The sequence below is a fragment of the Falco biarmicus genome, chromosome 2 (assembly GCF_023638135.1).
Source record: "Falco biarmicus isolate bFalBia1 chromosome 2, bFalBia1.pri, whole genome shotgun sequence".
NCBI lineage: Eukaryota > Metazoa > Chordata > Aves > Falconiformes > Falconidae > Falco > Falco biarmicus.
In genome coordinates, this window is record NC_079289.1 from 69,390,026 (window position 1) to 69,413,210 (window position 23,185).

At 44.6% G+C, this 23,185-nt stretch overlaps 1 protein-coding gene across 3 annotated transcripts; it reads left to right on the forward strand.

The window, feature by feature from the left end:
• The first annotated feature begins 343 nt into the window (after positions 1-343).
• CREG2 (cellular repressor of E1A stimulated genes 2) lies at positions 344-21,227 on the forward strand. Of its 3 annotated transcripts, XR_008820289.1 has the most exons (5): positions 1,099-2,221; positions 4,428-4,597; positions 6,428-6,564; positions 8,504-8,587; positions 15,732-15,846. XR_008820289.1 is itself a non-coding variant. In XM_056329201.1 (4 exons), the coding sequence occupies exons 1-4, from the start codon at positions 1,820-1,822 to the stop codon at positions 17,783-17,785; spliced, it is 846 nt and encodes a 281-aa protein (XP_056185176.1). In that variant the 5' UTR covers positions 344-1,819; the 3' UTR covers positions 17,786-21,227. The 3 variants fall into 3 exon arrangements, 2 of the variants coding, with proteins under 2 accessions (XP_056185176.1, XP_056185175.1); XM_056329201.1 differs by lacking the exons at positions 6,428-6,564; positions 8,504-8,587 and adding an exon at positions 17,626-21,227 and having other exon boundaries at positions 344-2,221; positions 15,732-15,845; XM_056329200.1 differs by lacking the exon at positions 15,732-15,846 and having other exon boundaries at positions 8,504-12,147.
• Positions 21,228-23,185: the final 1,958 nt, after the last annotated feature.

Below are 23,185 nucleotides of genomic sequence, written 5' to 3' on the forward strand. Positions count from 1 at the left end.
TTTCCCATTTCTGCGGGACACAAAATTTCACATATAATTCTATTAACTGATATAAACCAGGTTGTATATAAAGTTACTGATTTGTTTATGTTAGAAACTAGGTTGTTTGAACTTGTTCTATAAGCAAAGAACAAGCACAGACTCTTCTAAAGAGAAACCCTGGAATGAATTTGCATGAAATAGTAAATACGGAGTATGAAATTTGTATCTTGTGTGCATCAGACTCTATGAGGAAACTCCCTGAAATGCCTGAAATGCCAGGGAAATTGGGGTTTAAAATCTTTTTGAAAAGCATGTCTGCAGGGAGCTGACTGGGCCTCATCATTAATTCAAGAAGGGAGAAGTGCTTCGTTATTTTAAGAAGGGACATTTCCTGAACTAGAGAAAAGCACTTGTCAGGAGCTTAGCAAGCTTTCACTCATTTTGGTTTTGGAAATCCTCATTTATTTTCCACTTGCATCTACGTTCTTCTGTCTCAGCTCAAGCACTGAAGTGGGAATCAATATTCAAAAGGGTGGTATTACAGCAGATGTAGACAAGGCAACGTGCTAAAGGAAACGGTAGTCACGTATTCAATTTTGCTGAGAAGATTAAGAGTTTGGTAGCAAAATTACATACTCTGGTGAGGTATCTTCATAGTCAGAAAAATGTATTTGCGCCTTAAGGCCCATTATACCCATTATCACTATCCTTCAGGTTTTTGTGGTGAAGATAAAAAACGAGTCAGGGGGGTCTAGGAAAAAACATAAGCTAAAAACATTCAATATTTCCCAGCCCACTTCTATTTATAGAAGTTTATATTCTAGATTAGATATGCAGCATATTCTCATGCAGCAATTAAGGCGAAGCTGTTAACAGCAGACCGACCTCGCGGTCTGTCCCTCACAGCTATCGGAAAGGTAAGGTCAGTTAGATGTACCGCAGCGTCAAAGGCTCCTGTGAGATTCATCCCGCCCCGTCTCCCATCAAAACCTGTATTCCTTAAATAATTTGCACGAATGCAGTGGAAGTTTACAAGCATGTAATTTTCAAGAATTGCACGTTTGCGCAGGCACACTGAAGGGGCATAGCTGCCAAGGACGGAAAAGGCGCAGGATGCAAAAGCGCCTTTACTAATAGGGCCATTGATATTGACTCACATACACGTTCAGATCTTTGCCGAATTATAAAGCCTCGCCTGGGAAACGTGTCATTGCCCAGCAGCTCCGTGCACCTGCACGCCCAAGGGAATGCCACCAGCACCGCAGCCCATGACGCCCGCCCGCCTCCTGGGGCTCGGGGTCCTGCCCCGGTGCCCAGCAGAAGCTCTCCCCGCGGCGGGCGGGCTCGCTCCCTCCCGGCCTCTCCCTCTCCGTACGGGCGGAGATCCCGCCCCGCAGTGCCCGGCCGCTTTCCCTGCCCGGCGCCGCGGCAGCACACGCAGAGCGCAGCCCCCCGCCCGGCGGAGGGGACCCCGGCCAGGCCGGGCCCGCAGCCCCACACGTCGCCAGCAAACGACGGGCTGCCGCGGGGCGAACCCGCCGCGCTGCCGGGCTCTGCCCTGCCGTGGCCGGGAGCCCAGACGGGCCGAGTTCCGCCCTCCGCCCGCCCAGGCCGCGGGTGGCCGGCCCGCGGGTGTCCCCGGCCGGCGTGGGCGGCGGAGCCAGCGCTACGGTTCGCCCAGCCGCACGGGGCTGGGGAGGGGGCCCTGCCGCCCGGCCGAACGGGGGCGGGGGGCTGCCGCCGGGGTGTGGGACGGCCGGGGGCGGGCTGCGGGCGCGGCGGCCGCGGGAGGGTGCTGCCGGAGCGGCGCGGCGCGGCGCGGGCGCTGCCGCAGAAGATGTCGGCGGGGCGGTGGCTGCCGGCGTGGTGCTGGCTGCCGGCGCTGCTGTGGGGCGGCGCGGGGGGCTACGTGGTGGTCAGCTCGGTGTCCTGGCCGCTGCCCGACGGGGGGGCGGCGGCGGACGAGCTGCACAGCTCCTCCACCGAGGAGGCGCTCCCCGCGCTGCTGGAGGAGGCGGGCGGCCTCTGGAAGCAGAGCTACCCGGCCTCGGCTTACCGGGAGGACGCGGCCCTGGGCTCCGGGCCGGCGGCGCGGCGGCCGGAGCAGGGGGCCGCCCCCTCCAGGATGTTCTCCTACCGACGGGAGGGCGGCGGGGCGCCGGGCCGCGCCGGGACCGCCCGCTTCCTCGCCCGCTACAACACCTGGGGCTTCGTGGCGACGCGGGCGGCGCACGGAAAGGTACGGAGCGCCCGGCGCCACGGCCGCGCTCACGCGTTACCGGCGCACCGGCCCCGGCCCCCGCGGCCGCCCGGCGCTGCGGCCCGATCCGCCGCCAGCGCTGCCCGGCTCAGCAGCCAGCACGGGCGCGGAGAAAACAGCGCAAACTCTTTTTTTGGGAAGAGAAGCCGCGTTTGGAGTGCAGCCGGGGAGGCACGTTAGAAAAAATCCCAGCAGAGGGGCCCGGGAAAAGCCGAATTTTTGAAGCCGGAGCCACGGCGGCCGCGGCGGTGGTGGCCGGAGCAGCCTTGGCACCGGGCAGCCCCCCCGGCCCCCTCGGCCTCCCCCGGGCTGCCCCTGACAGCGGGGGGGGGGGCGGGGAGGGAGGAGGAGGAGGAGGCGACCTGCTGGGCTACCACATGTGCATGTGCCCGGGCCGCAGCCGTCCCGCTGCACCAGCTTGAAACGATTTGTCTGTCGGAAGCGTTAAGAGAAATGGCTGGGCTGGCCTGGAGAATTGGGGTCATTGGTTTGTTCTCCGCTTTAAAATATTTCCCTTTGTAAAACGAAAGGTTGGAAGGAGACACAGCATCGAATGCCATTCAGACAAAAGAAAAGAAAAAAGCACAAACCCCCCCAATCTTTAACTTTCTCTTGAAAGTATTCACGCAGTAACTAACTCACAATTTTTAAAAAAATAGACTAAGTCAGAAGCATGTTAATCGTCAGAAAGCTTGGCTGAGGTAGCGGCAGTTTACCTTACTGTGAAATACAAAGCAACAGGTTAAAAAAAGGTACCATTAAATAAATATATGTGCACACACAAAGGGCCTGTAATTCTACACCAGATTGTTGGAAATCCTGTTAAATCATATGCTCTTAACTCTTCTGCTTTATGCTCTCGCCAGAAACCCTTGGTGGAATTACAGCCATAATATAGTCTCCAGTTACGACACAGAAGAAAATCTGATTTGTAATAAAATTTGGAATAGATGGAGGGGTGCTGCTGCTCTGAGTGCTGAGTTGTGCTGCCTGTGGTTGCAGTTCTTTTTGAGAATCCGCTGTAATATTAACCATGCATGACAGACCGGGCATTTTAGGCAACAGAAACATGTCCTGCAATATTCCTGACAGATACTATTTTTTTTTTTTCATTGTAACTTAATAATACACAAGTATTAAAGTATTCCTTCTAAGGAATGCTAACAAGCACTATAAGCATTACAATTTTAGAGGCATATAAACATCAGAAAGCATGCAATCCAGGTCATAACATCATCCAGGGTTTTCTTATTAATCGTTCATACTAATTTGATTTTGCTGTAAAGGATTTAGCAGTTACATTGAACTAATGTAGTGACTGATGATTTTACTATTTAACATCTAATTGACCATGAGGAAAGAAATATCTGAAGACATCAAAAAATAGTAATTCATTAAGTATCTGTCATTGCGATTTATAATGGGATGAAAAGCATAGTAGGAATATAAATTACTATGGAGAATATTAATGTGTGTCACTACTGGGCAGGGACATTTTTGCACATGTTGTATCCACTGTGTGTACACAGATCAGTATACAGGAGGGATCTTGGCTCCTCAGGGTGCCTCCTCTGACATGGGAGGAAGGTTTGCTCTGCTGGCTTGGTGGTTGAGACACCCTTGCCCCGTAGCTGAAGTTGCTGCCCAGGCAGCTAGGATGATGTCCTGTTTGACTTCAAACACAGCTCTGACTAAAATGCTTTCCTCTTGGCAAACTGATGCAATCACATTGCAAATCAAGGCTAAAAGGGGAGGCAAGTGTAAAAAGCAGGCTGAATCAAGGCTAAATTAGGCTTGTGGGTTTGAGAAAAGGTGTCAGCACTGTTTCAGAGTAAACATTTCTTGACGCTGATGGCATTGATTTTAATGCAGTTAAACATTTTTAATTTGGTAGTTCCTTTAAGCTCAGTGGAAGAGAAAATGTTCTCTAGTCATGGACATGGAAGTGCCATGGACAGGACTGGAAAGAAGAAGTAAAGGAAGGATCTGTTTTTGTAGAAGCATGATGGATCTAATTTAGAAGGAGGTCTGTCTCGCAATGACAACAGAAAGTGGGAGCACAAATTCCCAGTAGCAGAGGGGGCAACCCCTGCTGTCCTGTCTGCTAGAGCCCTTGAGGGAATCCCTGACGTTGTAAAGTGTCTGCATGCAAAGATGTAACCAGTTGCTTCATTGGATTTTGCAGATCCAAGGTATGCCCTATGGGAACTGTTTACTTCTCAGCGATGGTCCTGTCAATAACAGCACTGGAATCCCCTTCTTTTACGTGACGCTGAAGGATAACACTGTGGCAGATCTCCTGAAGAATCCCATGGCTTCTCTGACCCTGCCAGAGACAGATGGAAATTTCTGCAGGTAATGGAGTTTTTATCTGCCTACTACCCTTGTCAGTGAGAACAGGGTCCTCAGAACAAAATGCTGAGTTCCCACCTTCAGTGTCCTTCAGTGCCCTTCAGTGCCAATTTTTGGCTGTCACCATCAGCCACACTGCCCCTCCTTAGGCTTATTTTGCAGTAGGTTGCCCCAGTAAAGCACTTCTTCAGAAAAGCAGAAGTGTCACTGAAGTACATTGTAGCATCAACAGCTGGAGTGGCTTTCAGCTTGCACATTGACGTACCTAAATTTAATCTCTTCTTGGAGGTGCCTGCATAAAATCTAGGTGTTCAAGATCCTATTATAGGCCATGGTGATCTAGTCAATAAAGTCCATAGAGTTTTGAGGGCTATTCAAGTCATGGTAAAGCAGACACCTTTGCTCTGGAGGGAGGCCCTGCTGATTGTCTTGACAGGGCTTTAAGCTCTCTGGGGTCTAAAAGGGGATCTCAGGCTCTCAGTTCACAATATACACGCGGGACCGTGCCGCTCAGTCTAATTTCCACCTCTTTAGAGGGTATGATCGAATACGGTATCACAAATTTTTGACACCTTGTATATCATAAACAGTCCGTGAATGATCCCCTGTATAAAGGAAGCTGGGTCTGAGATTTGCTGATCTACGGCCAGCCCCAGGTTCGTCTCTCTAGAGACAGCAGTGAGTTGACTTCTTCCAAATCATATGTACAGTGAATAACTCCAGATCACTGAAGCTTTATGTAAAATGTACGTATGTAAACTCAAAGATGTTTCAATTTTCCCCTCCATTCTGTCTCCTTGTAAAAGATGTATCTCTGCCATATGTTTGTTTACAGTTAAACATGTGGCAAACTTGGCTGGGTCAACCTTATGTGAAGTGTTATTTCCAAAGGCCTCTTTACGTGACGAGGTACATGACACCGAAACTGTGTCAGACAGGACTCCATTACCAAAGCAGATCTTAGCTGATATCCAAGGAGAGAGGGAGAAGAACTGGAAATTACAGGCTGCTTCAGAAAGAAATGGCACTGAAAGTTTTTAACCCAATTTAAGTTCCTCTTTGGGGGAGGAGAGGTTTATCTTAAGAACTGGGTCCCTGATTCCCTCAGCTGGGGATTGCCTCGGGTATCATCCCGCCTCTCAAGCCTGCTAGCTGTGAACAATGCTGGAAAAAGCAGCAAGTGGCAAATATAAGGCACATTACTGTTACACTCATCTGTATTTACCTCCAGAATATGCTGTTTTCTTAAGAGTTATATGGTGGGAAAATGAAATGGTTTTCATTTTCACGTTTTTCATGAAAGAAAGCAGTACAAGTGATTTCAGGCTGACATCCCATTCCCAAGGAATGGAAATCTTGGCTTCCTCTCACAATGTCTAACACTTAATAGGAACCTTTTATCGCAACTTTTGTTAAGGTAGTTCAGCTTTGAATGCTTGAGAAGGTCAACAGAGTGGTGAAGTTAACACCACAATGGTTCCGCTTGCTCCTTAGAATTCTATCATTAAATAATTTGTATTGATCATTTAATAAATAAATGTATCAGTTCTTTTGTAACAGGCTAATGGAGCTTATTCTTGCTTTCTAAACTTTTTCATTCCATCAAATAGTAAGCTGAATATCTAGACCAAGTACTTAAAAATTTATGTTGGCCTATGTCCTAGCACCTACCCAATGCCCTGTTTTCAGATGCTCAAGAATCAGAACATCTATTGATAACTGCTGGTATTGAGCAATTCTGAAAATTATGCACCTATTTAGGCACTTAAGTGTGGTCTTTCATCCCTGACTTTAAACAGCCACTCTTGAAAGTCTTTGCCTTTTATATTTTAGCAATGCCACTGCCCGATTTACCTGTTTGAAAAGTGCCAATTCACCAACAAAAGAGAAGCGCTGCATGATCTGTGGAAACATGAAATTCATATACATCACAACCCTTCGAGAATATTTATTCGCTGTCTTTCTATTAGGTAACTATTAATTTCCAAACCACTACCCTTTTGTTCCATGTGCCAGATATTTGCTGCTGTTTGCCTTGCAGCCAGGGCAACCTGGATTCTGCCACCCAACTCTCTAGTCCCCTCCGCAGCCTGAGACCACACTCTCTGGTAAGAAAAGCTCTCTGGGCACTGCTGAGGAGCTAAACCTGGATTTCCAAGACAGCTTGGGCTGAACTAATTACCAGTTGCCTTATCCCTACTCTCCCTCCTTAACATCGGTCATGTAGTGTGTGTGGGCCCCAGCCCCCCTTCTCATATCAATTCTGGGCTTTGCCCAACCCTGAGTTGAAACATAAAGCTGAAGAAAATGAACCCAGAGATGAGAATAAGGTTTTCTTCCAGTCCCTCTTCCTTTCTTGGCTGCTGCTGCTCCTGGGCATGTAATCCCATCCCCTTCTTTCAGCTGACCATATGGTGGGTCTATTTTAGCTCAGTAACCCAGCAGAAACCTCGTCTCTTTCTTTTTTTTTTTTTCCCTTTCTTTCCTGGATGAGATTTCTACTGGGTTAGTAACTTGAATCAGCACCCCAAGAGCCAGAGGAGTGCAAAGGAGAGGGGAAAGGAGAAGGTGGAGGAAAATAGGACATCCTCATTTTAGCATGAAACCACACTCTAAATATTGAGCTTACTACTGAACATACAGATTCAGAGTATGATCAGTGCTCCTTCCATTATTTATGCTGTTCTTACATTGAGTTTGTTTTTCATTATTTCTGGAGTTCTCATCTGGAACAGATGTTTGCTGGCATTAGTGCAAAGAACAAGCATACAAAGAATGAAGAACTGGGACATTTGTTGAGCTGCAGTTTGTGTTTTTGATGATAGCTGGGAAAATGTGAGCAAGCCTTGGGGCTGTCTCCAGCCAGGAAGCATGTGGGCACTGGGACTTCTAACTTTTTTCTTTCCCTTCCCCCTGTAACCAGGGTCAGAAATGAATTTACATTTTATATTAGCAACCTGTGAGTGATTTTTACATTTGAAACTGGCAAGATCTTAAACTGCAGCCCTGCATACCACCCTACTGCTACCCTACAGAAAGGGCTTCTGTGGGCACCACCACAGTGAAGAAAACAAGCAGCGTGTCTGGGCCCTGCTGTCAGTGCTTGGGGTGACCCATCCCCAGCACTGCCTGCAGTACTGGGTCCACCACTGGCAACACAGCCAGCTTGCTACCTCTGCCACTGGCAGCCCAGGCATCCCTTCGGGGTGTGCTCTACCTGCTGAGATAGCTAGGCTGTGCCGTGCAAACAGCACATAGCATCCTTAGTGCAGAGCTTTGTGTGGTGGCTCAGGTTTTGTATAGCAATTTTCTTCCTCTTCTTTGTATGACAGGCAAGACGTTTTACTCAGAGAGACCTCAGGTTCTGCTAGTATTAAAAAAGTATCTGTGAAGTTTTCTTCACAAAGGGAAGTGTCATTTATAGATGGTTTAAATACCAGAAGTTCTCTTGGTCAAGAGCATCATTAATTGTTTTGGCTTTAGAATAATGACACAAAATAGCTAAATGAATAATGTTCTACATGAGAAAGTTCATGTCCTCGTATGCCAGCAGTGTATTTGTAGTTTGTTTTCATGTGGGATTTTATTAGAATTTCATTATTAACCTACTCTGGGTTGCAAGAACTAAAATAAATGTGAAAGCTGGTCGATGCCTGTAGTCAATGCTCCTGCGAGTATTTGACACTCTCCTGAAAAATGCCTCTGACCTATTGCACGCAAAAGAAATCTCTGGCCTTTAGAAAGAAAATATAGCTGACATTTCAATAGTCTTCTTGTATCTAATGAGTTTCAAGTGACTTGTGTGCCTGTACATCAATTTGACATTAAATTTATTTTGTAGCGAATTTCATTTTTGTTTCAGAACAGACTCAATTTCCAAACTCTGATAATAAATATTTTCATTTTCAGGGATGTGAGGAACCGAGTGGCCTTTTTGATGCTCCAGCCTTAAAATTTAATCAGCTCAAGAGCAAAATGGAAAAGCCTAAACTAGTAAGAGAAACAACATTTAATAATGAAAGAAAGAGAGCCGCCATGCATCCAAATAGGCACTAATTGCACGACATGATAAAGTTGCAGCTACAGTCTGGATTCCTCATCTCTGACCTAGAGATTGCCATTTCCCTGAGGGAACCGGGCTGCACTTCTCTGAGAAGGCTCTCTGATGGCCAGGCTAGAGAAAGCATTTGTTAGCAACTACATTGCATCCTATCTGAAGGCTGATAAACGGATAATAGAGGCAAGAAAAATTAAATGGTTTAGGGCTATAAATAGACTAAGATGGTATGTCTGTGCCACAGATGAGCTGAAAAGATTGAGTCCCATTCTTACAGCTTTCAGAGGGAGCAAGACCCAGCTCGATGTTAAAGAATAAAGCAGCTATTGTTCTAAATGCATTTCCCAACACACAGGCTGCTCAGAGGATACCTCTTTCCAAGTAAGCTCCTAGGCCTGCCTCATTACAGCTGCAGTCTGGAAAACAGGCAATTAATTTTAAACTTGTGTCACCTCCTTGACATCGGGTTCAGCACATTCATAGGGACCAACTGCAGGTTTCTTAGAAAAGAGGTTTTCACACAAGGAAAAAAGAAAAGGAACGAGCTTTGGGAGCAGTCTGCCGTTGGTTTTCCTTTGCTCTTAGTTTGGAGGACCGTGTTGCAAATCCACACTGCAGGCTGCGAGTGATTTTGAGGGACTCAGATTCTTCTCCTGGTTTATGACCTGCATCAGGGGTGGCTCCATCCGAGCCATTTTACCCACCATGCTCATCTGCTGCTTGAGGTAGCAGATTGGCACAACTGGGCAGACATCTTCAGTGGATAAAAGCTGGCCCCAGAGGTTTCCTAAACTCTCCATTGAAAAGGCTGACAGGAAGCGCTGAGCATCTCCAGTGCTTCTGGATACCACCAGGCCACAGGAGGAGGAGAGTAATTCGGTGGGTTAGGGTCCCTGCTGCGCGGTGGATCAGCAGCGTGCATAAACTGGCAACTTCATTCCTGAGCAATCTGGAGAGGAGATAAGCCTGCCATGGGTGGCAGCCTTTGAGATGTCAGTTGACCATCCAATATATAGCTACCCCTGGGTTTGCAGAGTCGCCGTATGAGGATGAATATAACAAAGAAATTTGGTACTGCACCTTCACACAAAGAGAAATGATGCATGCAGAAAACAAAGGCTGAATTCGGACATCCCTCAGTTTTTGAGATCCACCTCCTGGTTTTGTGGCACAGACCCATTTCTGGTTCTTGTATTTATGTTGGCCCTTTTTAGTCATATGCAAAGGGTTATGTCAGTAGCTGTTCCTGAAAAATCTGCATTTAAAAAAATCAGGAAGATACCAAATTGGAAAGTCAAATATGAAACCTACTATCATCATGACCCAGTGCACACAATATAGCTCTAAATTACTGGTTTTTTTCCTGTATTCATAAATGACCAACTTCCCCAAATCCCTTTCTAGTGAAGTAGTATGTGTTTCCTCTGACTCTGTTTACAGAAATAGTTGATGCTGTGATTCTTTTTTTTCCCCTGTGAATTGTCTGTGGTTAAACTGTGTAAAAGTTTCCTGTCTGAAACAGTTCAGCTAAAGAAATGAGTTGTTATTGTCAGGGAAGACAGACAAACAGACTGGCTTCACTTAACACACTCTAATTAAAATATTCTAAGGAAGGATTATCTTCTAGGACGAATCAAATTATTTAAACCATGAGAACAGGTGAACTATGAAAACAGGCTCTCTTAGATGCAGAATAGCCACTGTACCAATACTCTTCAGCTCCCAGGCCTGACTTCAGATTCAGAACAGAAGACTGCTCGTCCCAGAGCAAAAGCAAAGATGTCTTTTAACTGTCTTTGCTGGCTCTCAAACACAGCTGATAAAGAAAGTCTTGTCAAAATCAAAGCAGGGCAGGGCAGAACCGCCCAGCCGCGTCCAGCTGAAGACCAGCAACAGCTTTGCAGATTATGAAATTGCTTTCAGCAGAGATTTTGTTTGACGTTCATGCCACACAGATTAGCAGCACCAATACATTCTTTCTGCTTCAGAGACTCTGGTAGTTAGCGGTGAGCAAATGAAATGTATGAGGAAGATAACTTGCTTTTCAAAATTAATCACATTTATGAATCAAAATTATAAGCACTTTACAGTAATTCTCTGAGGACACAGCATTTCCTCTCTTCCTTTCTGTAGATTTTAGGGGACAAAAAATCCTATGATGTATTGTAGATACTAGAAAATAACTTTGAATATTAACCTCACGCGCACTTTGGGGCTAGGCAAAGAGGAGCCCACCAGCGCAGGGTGACAGGGTGCCTACCTTGCGCCCGTGGGAGGTGACAGGGATGAGCTGTTCCAGCAGCTAGTCCCCACCTCCTAATCGCCTGGCTTTGTAGGGCTGCTATAGGAGAGGTGAGGATGTGTGGAGACAGTCATTGCCCTTACGCCACATGTGAGCTGCATGCTTTGCAGTAGACAAAAATGTAGAAAACCTGATCTCTGAAGTTTTCTTCTTCGCTGTCTGGCTCTCCTTTTCTGCAATAGGAGAAAGAAAGTTCTTTCCCAACTTTTTTTCTATTCTGCTAAAGAAGTAGAGGGGTAAAAGCAGGGGAAGAGGAGGCTGGGGAAGAATTAAAAGAGATTCCTCTCCACAGACCCCTGTTCCTCGCCCAGTCCCTGGAGCATTACTGAACCCTCCTGCCTTCCTCCTACTGATTCCTTCTTGGGGACACCTGGCTTTCCTTGCCAGGTACCTCCCAAACTCCTATTCTGCCTTTACTGCTGACCTGTGCCGGATCTGTTTCACCTCACTAATGGCCTGCACAGGCTGAAAATGAACATAATACTGAAGGATACTTTTGGTCAGAAAGCAGGAGACAGAGCATCGTCAGTCAAAGCAGAGATCTCAGCTGTGAAAGGGAATCCTAACAAAGTCCCAGTATCATCACCTTGTGTGCCGATATAACTGCATCAGCCTGAACCATGGGTTCATCAGATCTGGATTTGGCTAGTTGTTGGATAGGAACCTTCTAATTAAGATCCAAGAGATGGCTAGTGTAGTAAACAATTTAATGAGTAGGTGGCACTCTTAACTCTGAACCACTCTTGAACCATGACCCAGAAAGCGCAGAAGTGGTAAGCAGTAAAATCATTTGGGACGTGTTCATCAGCAGCGTGCTTCATGGCGTTGCATCTCTGTTGGGAAACGTGTTTCACTGGGACACAGTTTTCTCCTTAAGCTCAGTAAAGCTGGCACCTTTGTAAGTGAATGAAGTTCACGCTGTCATCTCACTTGCTTGGAAAAGACAGCTGCCCGGTCTGGGTCAAACTCTGTGTACCTAGTTTGCTCACCATAAGCAGAGGAACAGAGACAATCAATTCTTCTCTCTTCACAAATCAGATGAATAATTAAGATGAGCTCTCGTTATGCACTGTGTTCTTATAAAATGCATAAACTGAGTCTTCTTCCATTTTAATCTGGCTTCCCTCAATTTCTGCAACAAGGTGTATGTATTTTAAATAAGCATAAAAAATAAATGTTCCCTATTGCTTGGTCTCCTTCCACAGTCCCCTGCTTTCTTTTCCCCTCAGTTCATACTTCATCATAGCCTTTGTGAAATCCTCTGCAGAGAGGCAGAGGACCTGATTCTGGGAACAACAAGCCTGAGAAGCCACCTCAGGTTTCCTCGACAGAGAGACAGTGTCACTGGCTTGCCATCTCTCCCCCTGGCTCTGCCTCCCCCTTGCCCCCAGTCAGTAGTGCACAAATATTACAGAAAGTTGCTCCTCCGCACCTACTTGGTTTTGTGCAAGCAAAGATAAAAAGCACCCAAGGACTGAGAGCTGATATGTGTTTAGTTACACAGAAGCAAGAAGTGACTAGTGAATGTATTACTAGACCTCTACAGATGTGAGGGAGGAATATTTTAGTAAATATACCTATTTATCCTTGTTATCCCTTTATTATCTTACGTAAAAATATGAGAGATATCCCTGGCTTGCTCTTTTTACTCCTAGGAAGCAAAGCCTGCATTTACATTAGTTGCACTGGTAATGGCACTGAAAATTCAAGACCTGTTCACAATGGAGTTAGAAGTGATAGCTGCAAGTTTAGTGGGTTTTGATGGTTTAAAAAATACAACAGTAATCACACATCAGTAGGGAAGTACTATGCCAAAAATGATGCAGAAACAGATTTACCGCAGAATATGAAGGGCTCCTTTGATAAAGAAAATACTAATGCTAATGTAAGATTAGAATACAAGGTTCCTATTCTGAAACAGAAAACGTATGATAAGAGGCAGCACTCAAAGCAAAGCCAACCAAGTAGTAACACAGTGTACTGAACTCAAATGTATCATTGTCCTGTTCAGCTCTTCCAAAACTTCATCTAACATAATCTCTACAAAAAATTTGTTTGCCTCATTTCCCAGAAAAACAAACTGACCCTCCAGAACATTATTCCGATGTGCAAAATTCAGTTTGGGTAACTTTTACTGGGAAGATAATATTGTGTGCGTCAATCTGTAACACCCTGACTGGCAAGAACATAGAGAAAACTGCAAACTGAAGAAGGAGCCAGGGGAAAAACCAGAAATAAAACCATTCCAGATATGGATGTACAGACTGTGGGGTTTGTTGTCAGCCAAATATGTGGAGAGCAGTTTTTCCTGTAAATCAGGGTAGAGTCACATCTGACTCTAGTCCTATCAAGCAAAACCATCTTGGCAAAGGCAGGCGGGATTCACTGCTTAACCACAGCAACGTCAGATCTATTGCCTACTCAGAATCAACGAGTACACTTTTAGAATAAACATGTACTTGCACAAAAAGATCAAATAATTGTCATTTGAGAAGGTGCTAGACAAAAACCTCTCACTGTGCCTGATCATGCCCAAATCTATCACCTTGATCCACTCAGTGAAAATCCTTCAATAACAATCCTTTTCTAATTCCTTCTGAAAGTAACTAACATCTTACCTAGGACCTATACCCAGCAAAGCCACTTGCAAATACTCATGCTTTTCCTCACTCTTCAGTTGTTTTACAACACTGTTAGCCTGCGGAGGAAGTAGTTTCATATAGACAGATATTAAAGTAATCTTCTGAACGGACATTTTGCTAGTGAGAAGTCCCTTCCCTTCTGTATTTTTAAGAATCGTCGAGTTAAATATCTAAACGTGCATAAAGGGTGTTGATGCAGTATTAAGCACAAAAGAACAATAGATCCGGAGATCACTTCAGATGGACTTAAAGACTCTGTTCGCCAGGGCCAACAGTTGCAAGAGCGTGAATCTGCACTGCCCTGGCTGCTGGACATGCAGGTCCTCGGCTGACACCCTTTGTACGTGGGATTCAGCTCCTCTGTCTATAGGATTCAGCTCTTCTATAGCTGTATACACTGTATTCACCTATATTTATTCATGTTTTGGTGGGTGAGCATGTTATTGGATCATGGATACTGAACCGGTGTCCCTGGGCATGGACTTGTGTTGTTTAGGGACAGGATGCTTTCTGGCCACTGTAAGCCAGCTGTGAAACCGCACCTTCAGCATGCAGTAGGAGTTAGTGTTGAGGATCTACAGCACGCCAAGGTGATCACATAGACGAGTTTGTACTCTGAATAATCACTGATAGAAATAACCCAATGCCAAGGTTGGGAATGCAGATTTTCAGGTACTCAGAACACCATTCATTTATTACTCCACGATAAAAAAAATGTACTAGAGAAAATTAGACCATTATATATTCATGTGAACAGAAAGTTTGACCTTGATCTTTGGCAGCTGCTCTTCCTCCCATGCAGAAAGTGTGGTAGAGGAAGAAGAGTATGAGTGGAGTTTGTCCAGAGGTCGTTACGCTGAACACTCACTTCAGACACCTGCTGCTCCAGACTGAACAGGATGCTGAAAAAACATCCCAGAGACGATGTGACTGTAAACAGCTCTTTGGAGCTTCGACTAACAGTGCCAAGTGCTTACTGGGTATAGATGAGTATCAACCAGCCCGCTATGCTTCCTTGCATATCTCTGTTCATGGCCCTATCTAGAAAAGCAGATACTTTATCCAGTGAGCTACACAGCCTTTCATAACCATCTGTGTGGAATCTGCAGGTGTTAAATTAGCTGCAGGAGGATGTCCATATGTTTCCTGCATGCAGTAGACACATACTGAGAATTATAACCAAAGAAAAAAAAAACCACCTAACAATGCATATTGCACACAGTTAAGGCTAAAGGGCTCAAGCCAGGATCTTTAAGTAAAATCGCACACAGATGAGATGTAATTTACTGTGATTTGCTGCTTCCAATTAAAACACGGACAAGAAATACGGTCTTAGTTTCCTAATGTAGGTTTTCAGGCTTATGTTCTTATGCAGGCAGGCAGTCCTCTGAGATGCTGAGCAGTCTCAAAGCACTGGCCATGGGACTTGGGGCTGCTCAGCACTTGCCAGGATCAGGCCTCTGTAGTCATTTCCTACAACGTTTTTTTACAACTAGTCAATTTACTTATGATTTATATCCTTATATTGTATATGCCAGAGTCAGCAATTGCCCCACAACTGCTAATGGGAGTTACATATTATTACTGAATAGAAAGAACCAAAAAGCAACAAGTAGCTTTCCTATCTCGGTCTGAAGGATGAAGAGAGTTGTTTTTCTAATAGGTATTACTTGTCTCTCTGATGTAAAGCAGTTGAAAAATGGGCAAAAATGAATGAGGACTGAGTTTCTAGGATAGGCACAAGGAAGAGACTTTATGTTTTACACACAAATACATGTACATGCACTTACTTTGTAGGCATAGGGACAGACTAACCATCTCACTAGTTTTTTTCAGAATCCTGAATTCTGGGAAAACAGCCATTTTCGCATTTTTTAGAATCTTAACATATATTAATCCAGTTCTTGAGCGCATAAATTAAGATCAAGCAAATACCTACAGCAGAGCTGTGTTTCAGGCAAGTATTCCTTCCAAGCCCCCCCGCCCCGCCGAAGGTTTCAGCTGGGCGTAGAAAAGACCTGCAAGGCTTGACAAAATATCGCAGCTTTTTATATGTGAGCAGGAGTTCATATTTCTCAAAAAACCTTTAAAAAAGAAACCAAACTATTACACATAAGCATTTTTCTCTGTGCACAGAAAAAACGTAATTGATCCGGAGGATCCAAGGTGCGCCAGGCTGACTCTCATGGGACAGATGGTCACGGTGCCTCCGGAGGAAGCAGAATTTGCCAAGCAAGCAATGTTTTCCAGGTCTGTATGGAAAGGCACACAGTAGAGTGCAACCCGCAGGTCTGAGACAAATATACGTATGTGGCCCTTTGGTATGGAGAATCTGAGAAGTAACAAACATTATCTTTACTTTGGGGCCACAAAGTATGTTGGCTCCTGTGCAGCTTGGAACGACAGGGCGAGCTGTGCAACCTCCTTTTAACTCTTGAGTTAACAAAATACGGAAATGCAGTTAGTCACTGTTGGATTCCAGTAAGGCACGTGGTCTATAATCCAGGGATTATGAAAATATTTCACCTGGCTCCAAGGAGAGATTCCATAAATCCAGGGTGTATTTGTTACTTTTAATGATTCTTCCGCATCTTGGGACAGATTGTGTTCTCAGCTACAGCCCCCTACTCAGAGACAGAACAGAGAGCTCTGCTGCCTTTGGGCTTACACCTATTTGCAGGATGGGGCTTACGGGTTCTGTTGCCTCTCCTACCACGACAACTGCTACCAAAGCCATACTACTTACCAGACAGTCTCCTTTGAACAGATGCAAGCACAACCCCCACACAGACACACACTCCCAGGGTGTGCCCCCATGCCCTCCAGTGGCTCCGAACCCGAGCTGGGGCACCCACCTCCCACACAGGCTGCCAGGGTTGATCCTCAAGCACACCCTGCCTGGTCAGTCAAATACTGCTGGGAAACCGGGATAAGCTAGGATCCAAAACAGCCCTAAGGCAATATCCTTTCTGGCCTGCTGGAAGGGGTTAGGGTGGGACTCTGTCAGCGAGTGTCCCCTCAATGGCAAAAATGGGACCGTGGACAGACAGGGGCTATATTGGCGCACAAGGCTTTTTGATGCAGGCTGCAGAAACCAGATTTCCATGTGAGCCAGAGTCCACCAGCGCCTCGGCAGCAGATGCTCCACTGTCAGAGAGCAAAAGCCAGAATGACACAGTGAGGGCTGACGGGGCTCACCCCATACAATGCTGGCAGCAGCTGGAGCCACTTCCCAATGCCACAGTCATGGGTGCTCAAAGGAGCAACTCAGAAAATGGTGGGAAACCTTAGCTCAACCCAAAGGTTGCCAGACCATCTCTTTTGCAGGGTCCTTTGCACTGGGTCAACCCTGCCTGGACTCGCACTGCTTCCCCCCCTGCTCCTGTGAACACTGCGACTCGAGCGGTTGTAGCCGCTCCGTGCACTGCTGCCAAGCATCCCCAGCATCCTCTGCAGATGTACTCGCTGGGGCTTAGGGACCAAATGTCTGCACCCAGTATTGCTGGCAGGGAGGATCTCTTTGAGCTAGCTCTAAGGGCAGGCCCAAGAAATGAGACAGAGATACAGGACGAGAAGGCTCTAGCAGGCGACAGCTTGAAGAAGCTGTGCTGTGCCTGCTAGCCAGTTTTATTAGCTCTCTTGCCATATCACAGCAACTACTACCAAAGATGTAGTATTTTCAGAGCACTGTTGCCTTTGAACAGACAAAAGGACAACCCTGACACATGTTCAGAGATTCTCCTCTTAACTGTTTTTCACTTCCTTAGAGACTAAACAACATCTGCCTTCAGAGATGAGGTTCTGCAGTAAGGGAAGCTGATGTTCGCTGGCTGCCTTTGTTTGCAGTTCTCACCAGACTGGGGTGTGGAAGATCAAAAACCTCACTGCAAGGGAGGGCAAAAAGGTGAATGGTGGTGGTTCTCAGATCTCAGGTTTCACTCTGGCTGAGCAGACTAGGCTGAAGGAAAAAAGCAGACTGCATATGCTTTGGCACTTCTTTTAAATGTTTTTCTTTTCTTTGTCCTTCCAGGCACCCAGTGGTAAGAAAGTGGCCTCGTAGCTATGAGTGGTTCTTCATGAAAATGAACATTGAGCACATCTGGCTTCAAAGCTGGTATGGAGAAGTTTCTGCCATTGCAGTAGAAGAGTATTTAAAAGCTGTTCCAAGTAAAGGATTGAATGGACTTTGATATAGAGTTCTAAGTTTCCTTTCCAAACACTTTTAAAATTTCATGCTGGATGGTCAATTTACAGTGATTTCCTGCCCCCCACCCCCCCCACCCCCCCCCCGGCTTCAAAATAGCCCTGTCTCATATGGAGCAGAGTGAAAATAAACCAACACAGACTTTCAAATTATAAAGGAGAAGTGGATACTAGCCCTACCCTGCAATGTACAAACTTGTCATTTCAAATAGGCATTGCATCATCTTAAATGGTGCTTAAAAATGCTTTGTATCTGTTTGTTTTGACTTTTGTTGCTGTGCACCCACAGGGAGACTACAGTAAGTGCTAAATATAATGTTCTGATTAACAGAAAAAGCAAATTGCCTACTCAGAACCCCCTATGCATTGTAGAGGTATTACTGCAGCTTGGTCTCCCTTGATTTGGAAGTACTCTAAGAGAAACTTAATAGCTGCAAATATAGGTATTTAAGTTTTAAAAAAATACTTTGCTAAAGCTGTCCTCATTTGGTAACTTATAATTTCTACATGTGCTTTTCTCAAATTAGGTAATTTGATATTTCACCTGGAAATTGAGTAGAAATTTTCTTTTTTAGTAGAAAAAATGCAAGCAGCTCAAACAACATGGCTCCAATATAACTTGTCTCTTGCTGGCACCAAGCTGGTTAAACATGTTAAGGGCCAAAACCAAATCAGCCCCACAAGGATTATCCTAATACAAGTATAAACATTCTCATAAGAATAATTAAGTAAGTGTTCTCAGCTAGCCTGTTGTTCTTATCAGACAGGAAAAGTACTTTTAATAGCCTGTAGTCCTGATTTTTTTTGCACCCCTTCTCCAGCCACCGCTTTATTTTTAACTCATTTGTGTAACTCATTTTTGTATACTATCACTAACTCATGTAGGGGTAGAGCCAGTCCCTTAACTCTGTTTCCACACCAAGTTTTAAAGGGCTTGTTGATGCATTTGTGTTTTAAAGAAGCCTAAATAAAGATAGTTAGACATTTCAGGCCATGAAAAACTGATCTTCCTAGTGTGGAAAGTGCAAACATTGTTGCAAACACATTATGAATAGGCATCACGTGATAATACCAAAAGAGTTCAAAGGTGTTTTTTTCACCTTCAGCCCTTTCTCTAGATGTCCTGGTAACCTTATTCTGCAGTTCTTACGGTTATTGCAGTAAGAAAGTTCCCATGGCTAACCAGCCAAGTCATTACACAGTTTGCAAATTAGACGGCTGTTCTCCCTGTTACATTAAGAAAGAGGTTTCTGTGCCTGTGGGGAAGGTCTTCCAGCATCCCTGGGAGAGCACCTGAGCTCTGGGTGGCAGCCTGCAGGACCCTCCCCAAGCGAGTGACCTGAGCTTGCACAGGTTAATCCCTGGGCAGAGCTCAGAGGCAGCTGCGTGAGCTATGACCAGCTGGAAACCAGTTAAGTGTAGCTGAGCTTATTTTGGTTCAGGCATGGAGAGAGGGAGCCACTCCCGGAGTGGAGCTGAGCATCGTGCTAGTTTAACTACCAGGGGCTGCTTAGCCCTTGGTCAAGTGCAAGGCTCTGACCATCACTGTTGTTCCTGATATTCTCTAAGAACTGAAGACAAATGCATGGGGAAGAACTTCGTTTAGACACTCACTAAGCATTTATTTTTTTTTTGTCTCATTGCCAGAGACTCTGCTAGCAGTGCAGATCTTTTGCAGAGGTAATTATGCAAAAGAAGGAAGTGTCCTGCCTGAATCTATTTCTTTTTTTTTTTTTCCTTGGCAGATGAGCACCATTTTCCCATTTGAGTTTGCCCCCGAATCTTGCACTGTGTAGTACTGAAGCAAAACGGTCTGTCCTGTACAGATTTATAGAATGCCATCAAGTGAAATCCTCCTTGATTAATATAATTTTGCCATGGAGATCTTTGTCCACTATGAATTTGATACTTTGGCCATTATCATTAATGGGGCTTTTAAATCTGAGTTCAACAGGCAGAGTATTAGACCCTGTAGGGGAATCTCGACAGGTCTAACATTTCTGTGCAACTTTAATTACATGTTTCATTATCCCACTTCACTACTTTTCCCAGAGAAACCTGAACTGCCTATTATCTCTCCCCCACACCCCCCCCGAGCAAATTCAGTGTACAAGCTTAATGTTTAAACAAGCTGAAGAAGAGAGGAAGAATTTTAGAAATGCCGCTGTTACTATACTTTCAATTTCATTTATATCTTTAGACAGCCTGGTAACAGTGACATGGTCCTATGTCCTACCTGTTAACTTATTAACACTCTTGCCTTTAAGTGGTAAGGGATTTTATCAGCAATGTTCAGTAGAGCTTTAAACTGTTTAAGAAGCTATTGTGCACTAAGAAGGGTTTTGAATTTACAATACCTTACTTGCTATAGGCCGTCTATCTGCACACCTAGATTAATTGGCGTAGCTTCTGTATTGTAAATTGACACATTCATCAAGAAGCTTTTCTATACAGACTGGCTGTGAGGCTCTTGACAGAAACTCAAAACATGAAATGTAAAGTGACAAAATGGGCTTCAGGAAGAAATGCCTTCTTAAATTACCTGTTCTCCTTTCATGCTTCCTTCTCCCAAGGAATAGCTACCGTAAAAGCCCTTGAAGGTCTGTAGAAATTAATCAAAGATATGACCTGCAGGTTTTGAATGGAATTTTCTGGACCAGAAAAAGGGGAGGAGATGATATTTTGCTTAATTGGGCTTTACATTATTATATACTAGTTCCAATGTTTCTTTAAACTGGCAAATGTCTCAAGTGATTGGTCATCATGCGGTAAGTGATGTTTCTTGAAGCTTTTAACCCAAAAAGTGTTGAGATGCCATGGTAAAATCATAGTTCTTCAGATTGTAAAGCGTCTGATCTTCCTTCAGTTCACGTGAATAGCAAAAATCCTGTTTATTTGTTGTGCTTTAATTATTAGATCAAATAAGCATATTTATTAAAAGTCTTGATAAGCCCTTATGAGTTTATTAAGCATTTCAACTACCTGATGTGTAGTTCATTTCCACGTGTTCTATATTTTCATTATTTCTGTAGCTTCCCCCAAAAAGCTTGTTGTGCAACATGTATTATTTAAAACTTTAACTGTGGTTTTGCAATATTTAAGAGATGCATTTAGTCATGTTTGTATACATGCTGAAAAAAGGAAGAGAAAGTTCTAAGCTTGGGTTCTCACTTCTTTTTGCTAATTTGTGCAAACCTAATGCATGTACAGCATTTAAGCACAGCTAGTTTGAACTGCTGTTCTTATTTAACCAAAGAATGCTCTGTTTCTGATGAACTTTTCATCAGTTCAGTGGACAAAATGCAACCTGTCTCGTTTCTGGATGTGTATTGCAATTTGCAATGTATTTTGATTTCTAAAGACAATGAACGTTGTTAACAAAATGCCTACTGAGAAGAAATGCAAATAAACCAAATTTCAGCGTGGAAACTGCAGTTAGAGTATTTTTGAATCTGTAGTACAGCATTAGCCAGAGTAACTGATCTTTTGCTGACAGCCATTATAATTTCTATCTGATCTGAACATCCATGCTTTTTTTTTTCTTCTTTTTTTCTTTTTTCCAGTATTCCTGAACCAAGTTAATTTATCTCAAAATATTTCTGGGAATTGAGACTCACGTCTGCCTTGGTACGGCCTCAGTTTTCTCTGGGGAGAAAAGTCTAGCCAAGCACCTTTTATCTTTCCTTCGTCTTCTCATTACTGTCAGCTTTGCTTTCACCATGGCAGATAAATGTCAGTCTTAACAATGCTTGCTCTTTTCTGCACATGGGCATTGAGCACTCACCTCTCAGGTGTGCATTAATGGTGTTTCGTAAGTTTCCTTGGTGCAATTTCTCCCTTTTCTAACCTTGCTCTTACAAGTTCTTGTTACAGCTTGTTCTCTGCTGTCCACTTTCCTCTGGCACATCTTCTTAAGCCAAGGCTGACAATTTTTTTCATCTTCTTTCCCGCACCATCTCCTTTCAACAAAATTCAAGCTCTCCCACTAAAAGCCCCGCTTTGTATCCAATAAAGGTTATAGGAAACAGCCTGTGTTTCCTATTTATGCCTTATAGTTTTTGTCTTGCCACTGGTTAGACTGTATTTGCTGTGAGGACTGTGACAAGTTTCCTACCTTGAACAAATCACAGTCAGCATCAGTTTCCTATTTCCAGTGATTCCATATTCTTAAAAGAACATTTCCTGCAGCTGTTCTTTTCCTTTGTACCAACTCTCTTTACTTTTATCCCATTTCCAGAGTGATATCTGTTCTTGATTACACTAAGTGTCTTTCACTTTTTTACCAAGATTCTCGCTTGAACAACATTTTTGGACTCACTAAAGTACTATCACTTTTTTTGATCACCTTTTGCCAAACACTTAATTTGTGCTCCTTCTGAATCGTCTGTCACTAGCCATCCTTCAACACAGCTCACCCTTTACCTGCCTCTACTCTGCCACCACCACCACCTCCACTCACCCTCTCCCATCTAACATGCTCCTGCTCCTGTGTTGCCTTATCCTCTTTTTCCTAAGTTTTTCTTCATTACCTCTAGTTTTCCCATGTTCTTCCCTCAACTTCCAATTCCTTCTCTACAGCCCCTTCCACATTACTTTGTCTGCCCAGTCTTGACCACCCTCTTGATTTTGCTACTTTAATCTTGTTCTTACAATGCTCAGTGCCTTTGGAGAGAGTCCTAACGCTGCCAAGCATTTTGGGAGAACGCTAGAGAGTTACTTTAAAGAATACTTTGGGTTTGAAGGTACTTATTTCTTTATTTAAACGCCAACTCTGGAACAGAAATGGGAACACAATGGCCTTGGTGCCGATATAGAGCTGGGCAGTTCATCGAGCTTGTGGCTTTTGTCTGATGACCCCTTCCATACAAATTAATCCAGGCTCTACTAGACCCCATCTGCATCAGCAGCCACAACAGATCATCATGAGGAAGGACATTACCAAGGTTTGGCAATGTTGCTTGACAACATGTGTGGTCACACCACTGATGACTTCTGAAGGAGACCATTCAAAAAAGACTGGTAGCTGGTGAAAACAGGCGATCCATTTCGGACGCTGGGAAAAGGTACAGATGCCTTGTATGAAAAAACAGGTAAGGCTAAACTTCTTTAAGTAGTATATAGCAAATATTTCTACGCCATGGAAAACGAATCCATAAAATGGTCATATTTGTTTAATGCCGCTGTATGTCGATACATTTTTCTCCAGGTTTTTTTTAGTTTTTTTAACATGGTACTGCCTCTTACTATTTTTCGTCCTTCTGAAATGCTCTCCCCTCGGTGCGACCGCACAGGCACCTGCTGTGCCCGGCAGCGAGCGGCGCTGTCCCTGTCCCCCTGCGTGGCCGCACAGGGCTCCATCCCCGGCTGGCTTCTGCCACCCCACGTCC

Bases quoted from the DNA above. Each gene is read 5' to 3' on its own strand.
- CREG2 (XM_056329201.1), top strand. From the start codon at position 1,820: ATGTCGGCGGGGCGGTGGCTGCCGGCGTGGTGCTGGCTGCCGGCGCTG. The intron at 2,222-4,427 runs GTACGGAGCGCC...TGGATTTTGCAG, and splicing joins CGCGGGCGGCGCACGGAAAG to ATCCAAGGTATGCCCTATGG. The intron at 15,846-17,625 runs GTCTGTATGGAA...TTGTCCTTCCAG, and splicing joins AAGCAAGCAATGTTTTCCAG to GCACCCAGTGGTAAGAAAGT.